Here is a 12,240-nt window from a genome sequence, read left to right on the forward strand (position 1 = left end):
GACCGATAGCTCATCTGAATGACTGGGCCGCAGAAGATTTAAACGAAAGGACTACTGAAGTGTGCAGGTGGAGTGCGATGCACTTCAATTGTTTCAATTTGTCGGCAAAGTGGAAGCCAATTGACAATAAAATGTGTTAGAGTCACATCAAGTGGAGAGCTCGGGAGGCGCAAAGGCGGGTGAGAGCATCCCCGTGCTCCGCTGCGCTACCAGGACCAGGGTCCCATCAGGTATTTACATCTACACCAGAGGCTAGTGGTTCCCAAATCCACCAGCCAGCCTTCGGGCCATCGCAGGGGACCTTTAAAGAGAGCGCTTCCAGACTTGCTCCGCAAATGCCACTCTGAAGACTACACGGGACGTCTCATACTCCAGGCTGCACGGATATAAACATGCAAACAGCTCAGACATGCATGTTACCAAGAAGTGGCTTGGTCAAATACCCTGACAGGTAAAGAGGAGAGCTCAGAACACTGTCTTGTGCAGGGTGTTGTATTTGAAGGAACTCACAGTCCTGACACTGCAGCCCAAGGGCAAGCAGGGCTGTTGGCCAGAAGCTGGACGTCGCCCCGATGCGCAGAATCTGCAGTAATGATGGTGCCACTGACAACGGCTCTCATCCGGCCTAAGGGCTCAGCTCCCATTATTTCTTTTCTTCGTTAAAGCAAAACTTTTACACTGGGCTTCGGCTCAAATGTCTAGCTCAGCAGTGTGTGCTTTCTGCTTCACAGTGCTTTCCCAGTACCCTAAGCCCTCAATTTCCGCTTCCCAGTCATAAAAGCATTTTCGTTCCAGCTCATTTCCAGCGCCAGTCTGACAGGTCTCTTCACAGGAGGCCATCACGGGCGGCCCCGTGGCAGCAGCTGGAAGTGACAGTGGGACTGGTAAACCATGTGCCGATAATCCTCTTTGGGGGGGGGCAGGTAGAGCTCAGTGGTAGAGCACATGCTTAGCATGCACCAGGTCACAGGTTCAATCCCCAGTACCTCCGTTAAACAAAAAACAAACAAAAAAATCAATCAATCAATAAAACCAATTACCTCCCCCCCAACAAAACAAAACAAAGCAAAATTCTCTTTGCCTGCCCTGCCGATGGCTAGGACGTAGAAGACCTGAAAGAGGGGGACTATCGCTCGGTTTCTGAGTAGCTGCATTGATCTGAATTGCCCATGAGCCTCTGCGGTCCTGCTGAAGGCACATCACATGATCGGGCAGTGGGGGGACCTGGCCTGGAGAAGGAAAGTCATTCCGCTGGGGGTTAGGACCCTCCCAGCTGGCAGCGTGAGCCTGGACTCACCTCTCAGCCTCTTCAGCCTCTGCTCCCGCCTCCTTCTCCGAACCACCAGCAGAAGCACGAAGAGCAGCAGGACCCCCACCAAGATACAGGAGATGGTCACCAGCATCTTGAGCCCCTCGTTGGTCGTCAGCCCTTCATCGCTTTGGACAACTGACTTAATGAGTGGGGGGATTGTACCTGAAAGCAGGGTCATGATGTTAGGTGGCCGTTAATGACGTCAGGATGGCGGGTTACAAGAACGCCCGTGTGATCCGAGGGCGTCCGCGGTGATGAGCGATGAGAGGGACTCTTCCTCTGGGTCCTCCCTAATTTCTTGCCTTGCTCACTCCTCTCCTGTCTGTCCTACTTCAGACTTGCTCTCTGGAACATAAGACCAGGATCTGCACCAAGGGCAAAGCCCACTTCTTTGAAAGGGACCTCACTGTGCAACGTACTGCTGGGTGCAGACACTGGAAAACAGAATGTCCAGGCTTAAAAAAGCCACACGCACTTGCCTGGAATTGAGTGTCACCCAGAGCACAATTGGGAGAGGCAGTTTGAAAAATTGCACATCAGAGCAGGGACAAAAGGTTTGGCAAGTGGACAGAAGGGAGTCTGCGGGGAGGCTGCACGCTGGCTTAAAGGAGCTTAAAATCCTGGCTTTTTCAGCACAGGTGTGACACCAAATCCACTTTTGAAACTCTCATTTCAGGGCATAGAAGCTAAGCCAACTCTTCAAAGGGGAGCCATCCAGGTCTCTAAAGCAAGCTACTTATGACCATATAATGCTGTGAAATTCAGATTATTTAGAATTACAAGGAGACACCTAAGCAGACTGAACTCCAAACTGTTTTAAGTTGCCGTCTGCACAGAGGCTGGAGGAGAGACAACACAGGCATCCTTTTCTTTACGGGGCTTGCGTGGGGCCCACTATTACGTAAGATGGTCCCGCCCACTGTATTCTCCATGATTTAGGGAAAACAATGCAATTCCCTTCAGAGGAAAATGGTTAGTACCCTTCATTTACTGACTAGAGCAGGGACAACAGACCACCAGGCCCCTCTGCCATCTGCTAAGGCCAAGAAGAACATTCTTCCAACTTTACATGTAGTGTTTTTCACTAGAAACCCAAGTCCGCAAATGCTCAGAACCCAGGTGAGAGGCACATAAGGGGACGCAGGCGAGGAGGGGTCTGCAAATCCAAGACCCACACAGGACAGGTGGAAGCGTTCGGCTAAGGAAATGGGGCGAGAAAGAGTCAGACAAAGACGTGGAGGAATCTGAAATGCGACTGGTAGAGGTACAAGGCTCATTCTCAATGTTCGTTTTTCCCAAAGGGAAAAAAAAATTCTTCAGGCAGATGTAACAAAAGGGATATTAAAGCTATATCATCTACAGAATTAGTTCAAAGAAACATCTAATATTTTTCAAGGAAAACAGAACCAAGTATTCTAATGTTTAGGGTAATAAAGTCATTTCAGATTTCAGGACATTTTCAGTGTAGCTCCCAGGACTTTTTCCTGATTATAATCTATGATCTTGGGTAAAGTGAGAGCATTTTTTCTAGAAGACAAATATTTAAACTCTGCAGTGCACTTTGAAAGTCAGAACGACAGTTTCAAATTTTGCACGTGAGCGGTTTCTAATTAAACAATTAGCCGTGAACATATCACCGACACGCACCCTGAAGCTGAACGCACCGGCTCCACACAGATTACGGAGAAGCTGGGCGCCAGGGTGCGATGCTCCGGAGGCAATTAATGGAAGTCAATAGCCTGCAGTGAGCAATGTACTTACCGCCCAGACGCGGACCCTGTTAGCAAAGGACTCTGGGGAGCCCTTCAATGCTAGATAAAATGTTCGGTCTGTGTCAAAGTCCTTTATGTTGGAGGATCAAAGAATGAAACTGCGTTGGGGCGGAAAGTAATTTAGCTGCGCTGCTCTGCAGTGGGTGACGCTCTGCTATGGGACATCTCTGAATGAAGTCACTCGTGACTGAGGCTGGAAGGTTAGGGAGGGCGGCCCTCAGGGAGCAAACTCCTGAGGAGGGCCTGGGCCGGCCACCCCAGGACCGTGGGACAGACGCGCCTTAGGGGCCAGGGCGCGGGGCTGGTGTCACCAGCACGAGGGGGCTCCGTCCTCAGCACCTTCCTGCATTCATGGGGCCCGGCCTGACATGCTGGAGGCAAGCCTGGGCTCTGGCTGAGACGGGCTTCATCAGGGCATAACCTTGGGCAGAGATTCAGGGGCGGGTTTACACAGGGTGCAGGTGGGAAGAACAGGCCAGGCCAGGGCAGGCCAGGCCAGGAGAAAACGGCCAAGTGAGGAGCTGAGTCCACACCACCTCGTGAGTTTCCTCGGGTCGTGTCTGAGAGTCCTCGGCTTTACGGATACTCTTTCCTTAGGGCAGTAGAACCTGCATTTCAAGGAAGTTCCTGCCGGAGCTTTAATTAAATCCCAAGTGCACGTAAGCACAGAAGGTGCAGCGGTGAGCAGATATGGGGGAGCCTGCTCAGGTTCTGGCTTTCTGGGGAAGCCTTCCAACACCTGGTCTGACCCGATCAGAGCGGACGGGACAGAGGCTCCGAGGGGACCTCCAATCTGACGAACTGAGGCCGGTTTTACCCTGTGGTCACAGCACCTAGCCAGCCTCTGCCTTTCCTGAATGAGCATCAGGGCGAGGCTGCAGAGATCTGCACGGAGGTGCTGCTGGGCAGGACTTTCTCACGTTCCCCACCACATGGTGGTCAAGGGCACCCCACCTTTTAGCTTCACTGGGCTTGGCATTTGTTCAGCCATTAATAAATGGTCCTTGATAGCAGCCGTAGAAAAAAAGGCTAAAAATCTGTGTCACTTATTTTCAGTTAACTAAATGTCACGAGACACCTTGCCTGATTTTCAGAAAGCCCATGCAAACTGCCTGTGTGCACACGAGTGTGCGTGTGTGTGTGCCCACTACCACCCTATGGCTTTACCCTATTTCCAACAGGGCCTCTACTTCTGCTCGGAGACTAACACAAGCCCCTTTACCATGGAAAACTGGTTTTGCACATGCAGTTTAAGGGCTAAATGAGCGCAGAAAAGAAAGTTGTTATGTGGGTTGGGATGGGGTGGGGGGGAGGGGAGGGAGACAACAAAAGCAAGGTTAGCTCAGGGTCGTGGACCCGGCGCGCAACCACATGGTAGAGAAGCCTTCAGCCCGGAGAGAAGTCACTCCTGCACCAAGACTCCCTAAGGAGATTCCCGCGGGCCCTCAGCCCCCTTCCTGGGACGCAGCTGGGGTCACGTGGGAGCAGGGGCTGGGGAGCCCTGGAGGGGCCAGCTGAACGGCCCGAAGCCTAAGGGGCTGGGCGGGCAGTGTCACACTGTGCGGGGATGGCGGCGGGGCGGGAGCGGCCCCACGCGGACTTACTGCCGTCGTAGTTGAGCGTGGCGAAGTTGGCCTGCTTCTCGGCGCAACCGGCGCTGTTGCACACCCGCATCTGCAGCTCGTACCAGGTGGCCTCCTGCAGGTCGTACAGGATGTAGGACTTGGAGAGAGAGGTCCGCTGGGCTGTGGTCCAGACTGTGGTCCCGAAGGGCCTGTACTCGAGCGTGAAGGAGGTGATGGGGCAGCCGCCGTCATTCCAGCCGATGAGGTTCAGCCTCACGCGTGTGGTGTTGATGGTGGCAAAGAGGTCTTGCTCCTTGGAGAACTGGGGCTCTGCGGGGAGAAGGCACACGGTGGTCAGGATACCCGAGGGAAGGGCATCAGGGTCGCCCCACGTATCCCTGGGGCAGCTCTCTGCCAGGCGGGGGGCTCACAGGTCACCTGCTACTTGTCCACTATTTCTAGGGATGTTGTGGCCCAAAGGGCTGGGCTGTCTCCAACCATAATAACCTGGGTGTGAAAGGGAGCGCTGGATGGGTGGAGGAGATTCTTGTGAATCTGAGAGTTCCCTGAAGAACAGCGCTATTCCCAAGTGTGCGTTTCCTCAAGTGGTTTCAGAGGAAGCACTGCGGTGTGCTGGGCAGCCCCATGTCCTGCCGTGGACCTGGCTTCAGAGAAGACGGAGTGGGACTTGGGAAGTACCCGCAGGCCTCCTTCCCATCCCAGAGCTTCACGCTAGAGCCCGAGGACCCAGTGGGTGTATTTCCGCTACACCTGTCCCTCATCACCTGAACCCTGTTACGTGTTATCCAAAACTCAGGTGCTAGTTTATAACTAAAATAACACCCTCATCTCCCGCTCTCCTGCCGTCCGGGCCACTCGGTGGTGGGTAAGGGTCAGAGGAAAGGAAACCTACAAAGACGCCCTTGGCCTCCTCACTGACACTCACGTGCAGCTGCCTCCTTCCCTCCTGGTGTTTCCGGGCTGCAAATTTCACCGCCAAACATCACTGCCCCCCGAAAGGGCAATGGTCACCTCCCTGAAGGTCCACGTTTCAGGGAAGAAAACCAACTCATGTTAAAGGTGAACAACCTACCACAGTGACTTCCCACCTGGAAAGCGGAGCCTAGGGGGCAATGTGGATATTATAGAAGGGGGCATGGGGTTACCAAGGGAGAAGGTAAGACCAGAACACAGTGAGAGGGCAAAGGTCATACTTCATGGCTGCTCAGCCCGGGACCTTTATGTTGACACCAAAGCCCTCGCTTTTCAAATGAAAAAGGAGAACCAGAATATTCTGTAGGGACCGTCCATCTCTCAGTGCGCTGTAACACTGCCAAACCCATTTGGAGAAAAAAAAAGTGCAAAACTCACAAACATGCAAATACATGATGCATCTCTTGTGATTTCAATCTCCTCTTTGGTTTGGAAAACAGAGGGAATACAGAAGCAAAAGAAGGCCGACCCACCTTTTCCTAATGTTTTCGCTTCGATGATCTCACTGATGCGGCCGGGGCCCACTCCATTTTGCGCAGTCAGAGTGAACTTGTACCAAGTACCGCATTTCAGGTTTTCCAGGCGGTAAGAGCGTTCGCTTGGGCTGATTGGAAAGCTCCCCCACTGCTCACTGTTGTCCTCAGAATACTGCAGTATGTACCCTTCAGAAGACAAGACACGTTCGGAAAAGCACGATTAGGTTTCCGCCCGGGATGAGTTCCCAGCACCGCCCGTCTTTGGGAGAGAACGACCCCGCTCTTCGCGATTCCAGGAAGCTCCCCCCAGGCTGGGAGAAGTGCTGTGACGCCGTACCAAGGGCGAGGTATTGAGACCTCACCAGACGGGGGTGGTGCTGCTGGACAGTGGCACAAGGACAAAGCCCCTTCCTGCCCCTCCCCTTTAAAGGTGTAAGTGGGCAGCGGGGAGTGGAGACTCCATCTCCAAACATCTGACCTTCAGAGCACGTGTGCCCGAATCCTGGGGCGTGGGCGTGCTCTGAAGCTGAGTTCATTTTTTTGTGTTTTATTCTGGAGGGGGGAGGTAATCAGGTTTGTTTATTTAGTTATTATTTAATGGAGGCACTGGGGATGGAACCCAGGACCTCGTGCGTGCCAAGCACACGCTCTACCCCTGAGCTGTACCCTCCCTCCTTGAAGCTGAGTTATTTCGAAGAGAACCAACGCTCTGGAAAACGAGTAAGTTATCAACGGGGGCAGGGATATCCTCAACCACCCCACCCCGTCTGCAGCCATGAAGTGTCAAGCACGTCTGCAGTCTGTTACTCATATTACCTGACGTGACCCTGTGACACAGAATTTTTACCTCCCCTGTGCTGATAAAGACACTGAGGTCCAAAGAGTTTAGGCGACCTCTAGAGTCTTATAAGCAAGATTCGAATCCCACCACGAGAATCTGAAGCCTGCCCTCCTGAACGCTGTGACGGCTGACGTCTCTCCTTGTTACAGCCTTCATCCCTGCCATCCTAACCACCTTCCTGGGGGCAAACATACCCTGCCGGCTCTGTCCCTGTCTCCTAAAGGTTCACACCCAGCAGCCCAGGCCTAGCCAGCCTGATGCACGATGTCCCCACACCAGCGGACCAGGGTCTTCCATCCTGCCCACGAGTTCCACGGCTAACGCAGCGAAGAAAGCGCTTCTCACCTCTGCGCTCCCGAGGCTTCTCACGCCAGTGGGCAGCACCGAGTGGCTTCCACGCCTCTCACATGGAGCTCACCCACCTCTGGCTCCTTCTCCCTCGGCACCCTCCCCCGGGCTTCCTCCTCCTCTCCTCTCCGGCCCTCTGCAGCCTAGGCCGGGGTAGGGGTGGTCCCCCTGCCTGCCTGGGCCTCGTCTCCCCTTCCGCGTCCCCGATCTGCACTCCTGGCAGCTCCTTCAGCCCCAGACAGGTGAGCGATGGATCAGGGCCCAGCTCCCACGGACACAGCTGGACTTCACCACCTCCTCGGTGCCCTACACATCGTGCAGACTGCGCTTTCCTTCTAACTTCCTCCATCTAAACCACGTCTAGGAAGCTTTTCTAACCCTTGGCGATGGGAACTTCAATGCCAACGGATTTCGCCATCACTGGGTTCCAAGGATTGCTGGTTGACGTTGCCTGGAGACTGTTAACTAAAGCTGGCTTCATCTCTAAGCCCGTCCACTCCCAGCTGTTCCAGTACGACCTCCCCTGTCACCTCCCACTTACAGAACCAGCCTTCACTTTACCGGGGCCTCGAGTCCGAGGGCCCCTTGAACTGTCCCCTCGGTGCCCCACTTTGCTTCTTTCAGAAGAAGGTCCTCCAGCCAGCCTAGAGCCCTTGGCAGGCCACCTCAATAAGGAGCCTGCTTTCACTAGCTCCTGAGCCTGCCGCACTCACCCTGCCAGTCACCAGCTTTGGTCACCTGCAGTCCACCTGTCTGCCCAGCCATCCAGCATCACTGGAGAATGTCATTAAACGGTGATAACTGGGGCCACTACAACTTGCTGTTTATCTGCAGCTGGGGCCCGGCTCCCGCCTGGCAAAGCTTTGTTCATCTACTAACGACTCCCTGTGCGTTTCCCACAGCAGCTGTTGTAAATCTTCCCCACGCTCCCCAAACTCACAAGCACATACTCACCCCTAGTCAAGCTACTATTTAAAAAAAAAAAAAAACTCACCTTTTATTTTCCTCAGAAAAGGAAAGATCCTCCCCTTTGCCCAGTGGAATGCTAATCAGTGTTTAACAACTGGCTTTTGAGGGAAAAAAAAAAAAAGAGCCCCGGCTAGCATTTTTGATTTCCGGCGGTGTAGAAACACCCCCAGCCGGGCCAAGGTCACTGAGGGCAAAGCTGGGAAGAGGGGCAGCAGCTGTCCCCATGAGCTGGGAGGAGCTGGCTCCAGACACCACTGGCCTCACCCAGAAATGCTCCTGTATCTCCAGCTGTCCTCTCGCCTTCCTCTGTCAGAAGAAAGGATGTCCTCTGCCCGTGGAAATCTAAGCCGCCATCCTCCCCCCCCCTGCTCTCGGATCTCTTCCGTCACTCAGCTCCTTCATCCTGGGCCCCCTCAGTCTCCTCTGGAGCCTCCCCTCCGCCGTGGTCTACAACCTGCTCAGAACACCCTCCCGATGCTGCTGAGGCCGGGGTCATCACGCCATCTCGGCCCTTCAGTACAAACTTCCTTTATTCTTTTCCGCCCTGCACTAACTGCAAAAGATTTGTGCAGATAGACCGTTTCCCCTCTTTCGGGACTTTGTGGTCAGGACAGTAGCTGTGGTCGCTGGAGGGAAGGGTTGCGGACGTGAACGGAGGATACAGCGCTGACAACACGAGGGAGACGCACAACGTAGATCTCGGTGGGGAGAGAGCACCAAATTTGTTTTTTCTTTTTCATATTTGTTGATATTTCGCTTAGTTTGGATGTTTGATACTCATTCTGTGGATGGACTTCCTTGGATGAATGATGAGTTTCAACAAATACTAGAAAAATAGATCTTTTTTTGTCTAGGTAATGGAAGAATGAACTGTATGATGCGTTTTTTTTTGGAGGGAGAGATAAATTGACACATAACAATTATTTGATAAAGATGTGACACCAATCAGCCTGTGGATGATGACACTTAATCAACCACTGTGGGCAACTACGGCTTCTTACCTCTGATAGAGCTGCCCCCGTTGTCCCCAGGGAGCCACGAGAGGGTGATGGAGGACGACGTGGTTTTGGAAACTGTAAGGCGAGGCTGATCTGGTGGAACTAGATCGGAAACAGTTTTTAGAAAACAAGAGTTAGTTGTTCACATCTTCAGTCTTCTCTCACAGTCATTTACTCAATGATTTTTAACAGCCATTTATTAAGTAAGTGTTTCGGGTTGACAAAATATGCAATTCACTTCTGTCAAAACGTCTGTTTCATTGATATTCTGGGCTGAAGAGACAGAACAGACTGAATCTATCACTTAAAGAGAACTCAACCACATTTCCACTTGGAGTTATTTCCTCATTTTCCCCACCGACTCCTCGAATTTCTGAGTGGCTCATCACGAATTGAAATCTTCTGTGAACTTACTAAGGATCCATGCAGTATTTTAGTCTGAATTTCAGCCATGATTCAAGTGAGAAAGACCAGTGGCTTCCACTGAGCTGTTCTGTTCTCAGCGGTATGAGTGGGGGAGGGAAGTGTGGCTAGTGGGAAGAAAACTGCAAAAACCCCCACTATTTTAGCTGCTCCCCAAGATGCAACACACACTCTCACACACTCACACACACAGCTCCGAAATCAAAGGAGCGCACGTCACTGAGTGGCAGCCCATGAACCTGAACTGCCAAGCAAGGTCTGAAGAACACACACTTCTAACCAATGGGCTCAGTAATATTTTGGATTAGGTCTGTGGACAGAAACGCTGAAGAAATTTAGGACTAGGTTATCCAAATTATGTACAAAGTTTCCCATAAAATGTCCTTCTCTTTTTCTCCAAGAGAAGCTTGATATATTAACCAAAGGCCATGAAAAATGGATCCATCTCTTAATATAGTGTCTGTCTTCTAAAATGCCCTGGAATTCTCCTGACTTGAAGGTACTTGAAATTCCAGATCAATTTCGTGTTATTTAAAATATAAATTCTTCCCCTGCCCTCCCCTCCCACTGAGGACTACGATGATTTTATTTTCACTTGCTGTGATTTATTAATGTGATGACACTGAAATCCAAAGAAGTATACACTTCGATTCTTTTCTACTAATAAAACATCACTGTGCAGACAAATCTGAACCCAATCAGTGGCCACGTGGGATTTTACACATGATCTCAATCTGATGATCTTCAGTTTGTCATGCACTTCTGGTGTGTGATATCAAGCAGCCTACACTGCATTCAACACACAGTTACATGTTAATGCAACACAGAGTTTCAGCTGGTGTCCTTTTTGCATGTATTGTATATAATAATTCGGTTGATTAGCAGACAAACCACCTCAGGGCAGCCTTACTTCCTGTTGGTGCTTCCTGGCTTACACTTGGACACGTGTGGAGGAAAACTGCAATCAGCAGATGCTACTAAGAAGGGCTTTTCAGCAACGCACACATAAAGAAAACTGAGAGTAGGCTGTCAACAGGAGAAGATGTGAACAGTGTCATCTCTGGGAATATGAATGCTTTTAATTTACTCTGATTTGGTGACTCACCCCCCCCCCCAAGTGAACATCTACGGTCTTGTGACGTAAAGGCGCCGGCTAGCCCTTCACAAAGGCGGATTCTGCAGTTCGCACACAGGCGCGCCCACCAAAAGTATCATTAAAAAGGGTTCCAGAGTGCAATACCTTGTACTTGTAAATTTAAAATAATTTCGTCCGACCCCCAGTTGTTATTGACGATGCAGCTGTAGTAGCCAGAATCTTCCGCCTTCACCGTGCGGATGACGAAGCTCCCGTTGCTAAAGATGCTTCTCCGCCCATCAATTGTCACCAGGCTGGGTGTCCCGTTACTGCCTCACAGGAAGAAGAAGGCGCAGATTAAAGAAATTACAACCCAAGTTGGCTGAGGCTGGGGACAAGCACTGTCTCGGAAGCAAGCAACACGTTTGGAGGGTTGCGCTGAGTGAGAGCTAAACTCTGACTATACGAAGGAAACCGTCACAGAGCTGAGTTCTGGTCTTTGAAATAAACGCTGTGTTGAGGTGAGGTCTGTGTGGTGGGGCCTGGATTTCAGCCCCGGACATGGGTCAGTGCTTGTCAAATCCCAGTGGGCCCCTCTCTCCTCCCCGGGTGTCCGCTCTTTGGGAATTCCTTCTGTGAGCAGAAGTGCCATTTTGACCAAATCACCTGGGGACAACTAAATCGGGATCGCTTGTAGAGTCACTTAGAGTTATAGTTGCTAATGATTCTGGTATAAGAAGCGAGCCGGCTATGTTGAGAGGGTGATGAGTTGACCCTCCTATAAAGAATCCCCTTGGTGACAGCACAGCCTTGGCGGTGGTGGGGACGGTCCAGTCACCTGGGGCCACCCCCACATCCCACGGAAGGCCAGTTGACCTTGAGAGCTTGCTTATTTCCTCTGCATTAACTAACTTGAAGAGAGATGAGAAAGTGGTCCCTGACCAAGACCATTATGCCTTTTAAGCACTTTTGTTTGAAAATAGGAACTTCTGAATCCATTTGCTATTGAATCTCTATGCCCATCAGTGACTTCTCAGCCCTTTGTTTACATCTTAATTTCTTCTTCTGAATAGAGATAAAGAACTTTAAAAAGTCACCCAGGCAGGGTACATCTCACCCACTGTCTCCCTTCCATCACAGTTGCTATTATTTTAGTAATTTCTACGAGCATGAAGACCAGATTTTACTTCCACTAAGTCCTAACGTATTCCATTCCTAAAGCCGTTTCTCAGAGCATCTGAGTTAGGGTTAGTTGACCCATTATCTCAGAGGAGCAGATAACAGCTAAGTTGCGTGTAACCTTGGGTACGTCCATCTCAGATGTTTGGGAGATTTTAGCGATAAGCACAGAAAACCTCCCCGGAGATTACTGGGCTGGTTAGACTATGTTCCTCGGGGGCGCTCTGCTATGAATTTGAAGCTCTGAATTTTTAGAGAACTGACAGAATAGATGGATCCCTTTAGTGCT

At 51.3% G+C, this 12,240-nt stretch overlaps 1 protein-coding gene across 1 annotated transcript in view; it reads right to left on the reverse strand.

The window, feature by feature from the left end:
* DSCAM (DS cell adhesion molecule) overlaps positions 1-12,240 on the reverse strand; it is a 667,301-nt gene that overhangs the window by 45,960 nt on the left and 609,101 nt on the right. Inside the window, exons 24-28 of the mRNA XM_031684569.2 lie at positions 10,938-11,101; positions 9,278-9,376; positions 6,116-6,304; positions 4,689-4,979; positions 1,298-1,474 (exon numbers count right to left, since the gene is read on the reverse strand). Of these exons, the coding sequence (XP_031540429.2) occupies positions 1,298-1,474; positions 4,689-4,979; positions 6,116-6,304; positions 9,278-9,376; positions 10,938-11,101 (920 nt within the window). The remainder of the gene's footprint in view (positions 1-1,297; positions 1,475-4,688; positions 4,980-6,115; positions 6,305-9,277; positions 9,377-10,937; positions 11,102-12,240) is intronic.

This window comes from Vicugna pacos, chromosome 1 (assembly GCF_048564905.1).
Source record: "Vicugna pacos chromosome 1, VicPac4, whole genome shotgun sequence".
Taxonomy (NCBI): domain Eukaryota; kingdom Metazoa; phylum Chordata; class Mammalia; order Artiodactyla; family Camelidae; genus Vicugna; species Vicugna pacos.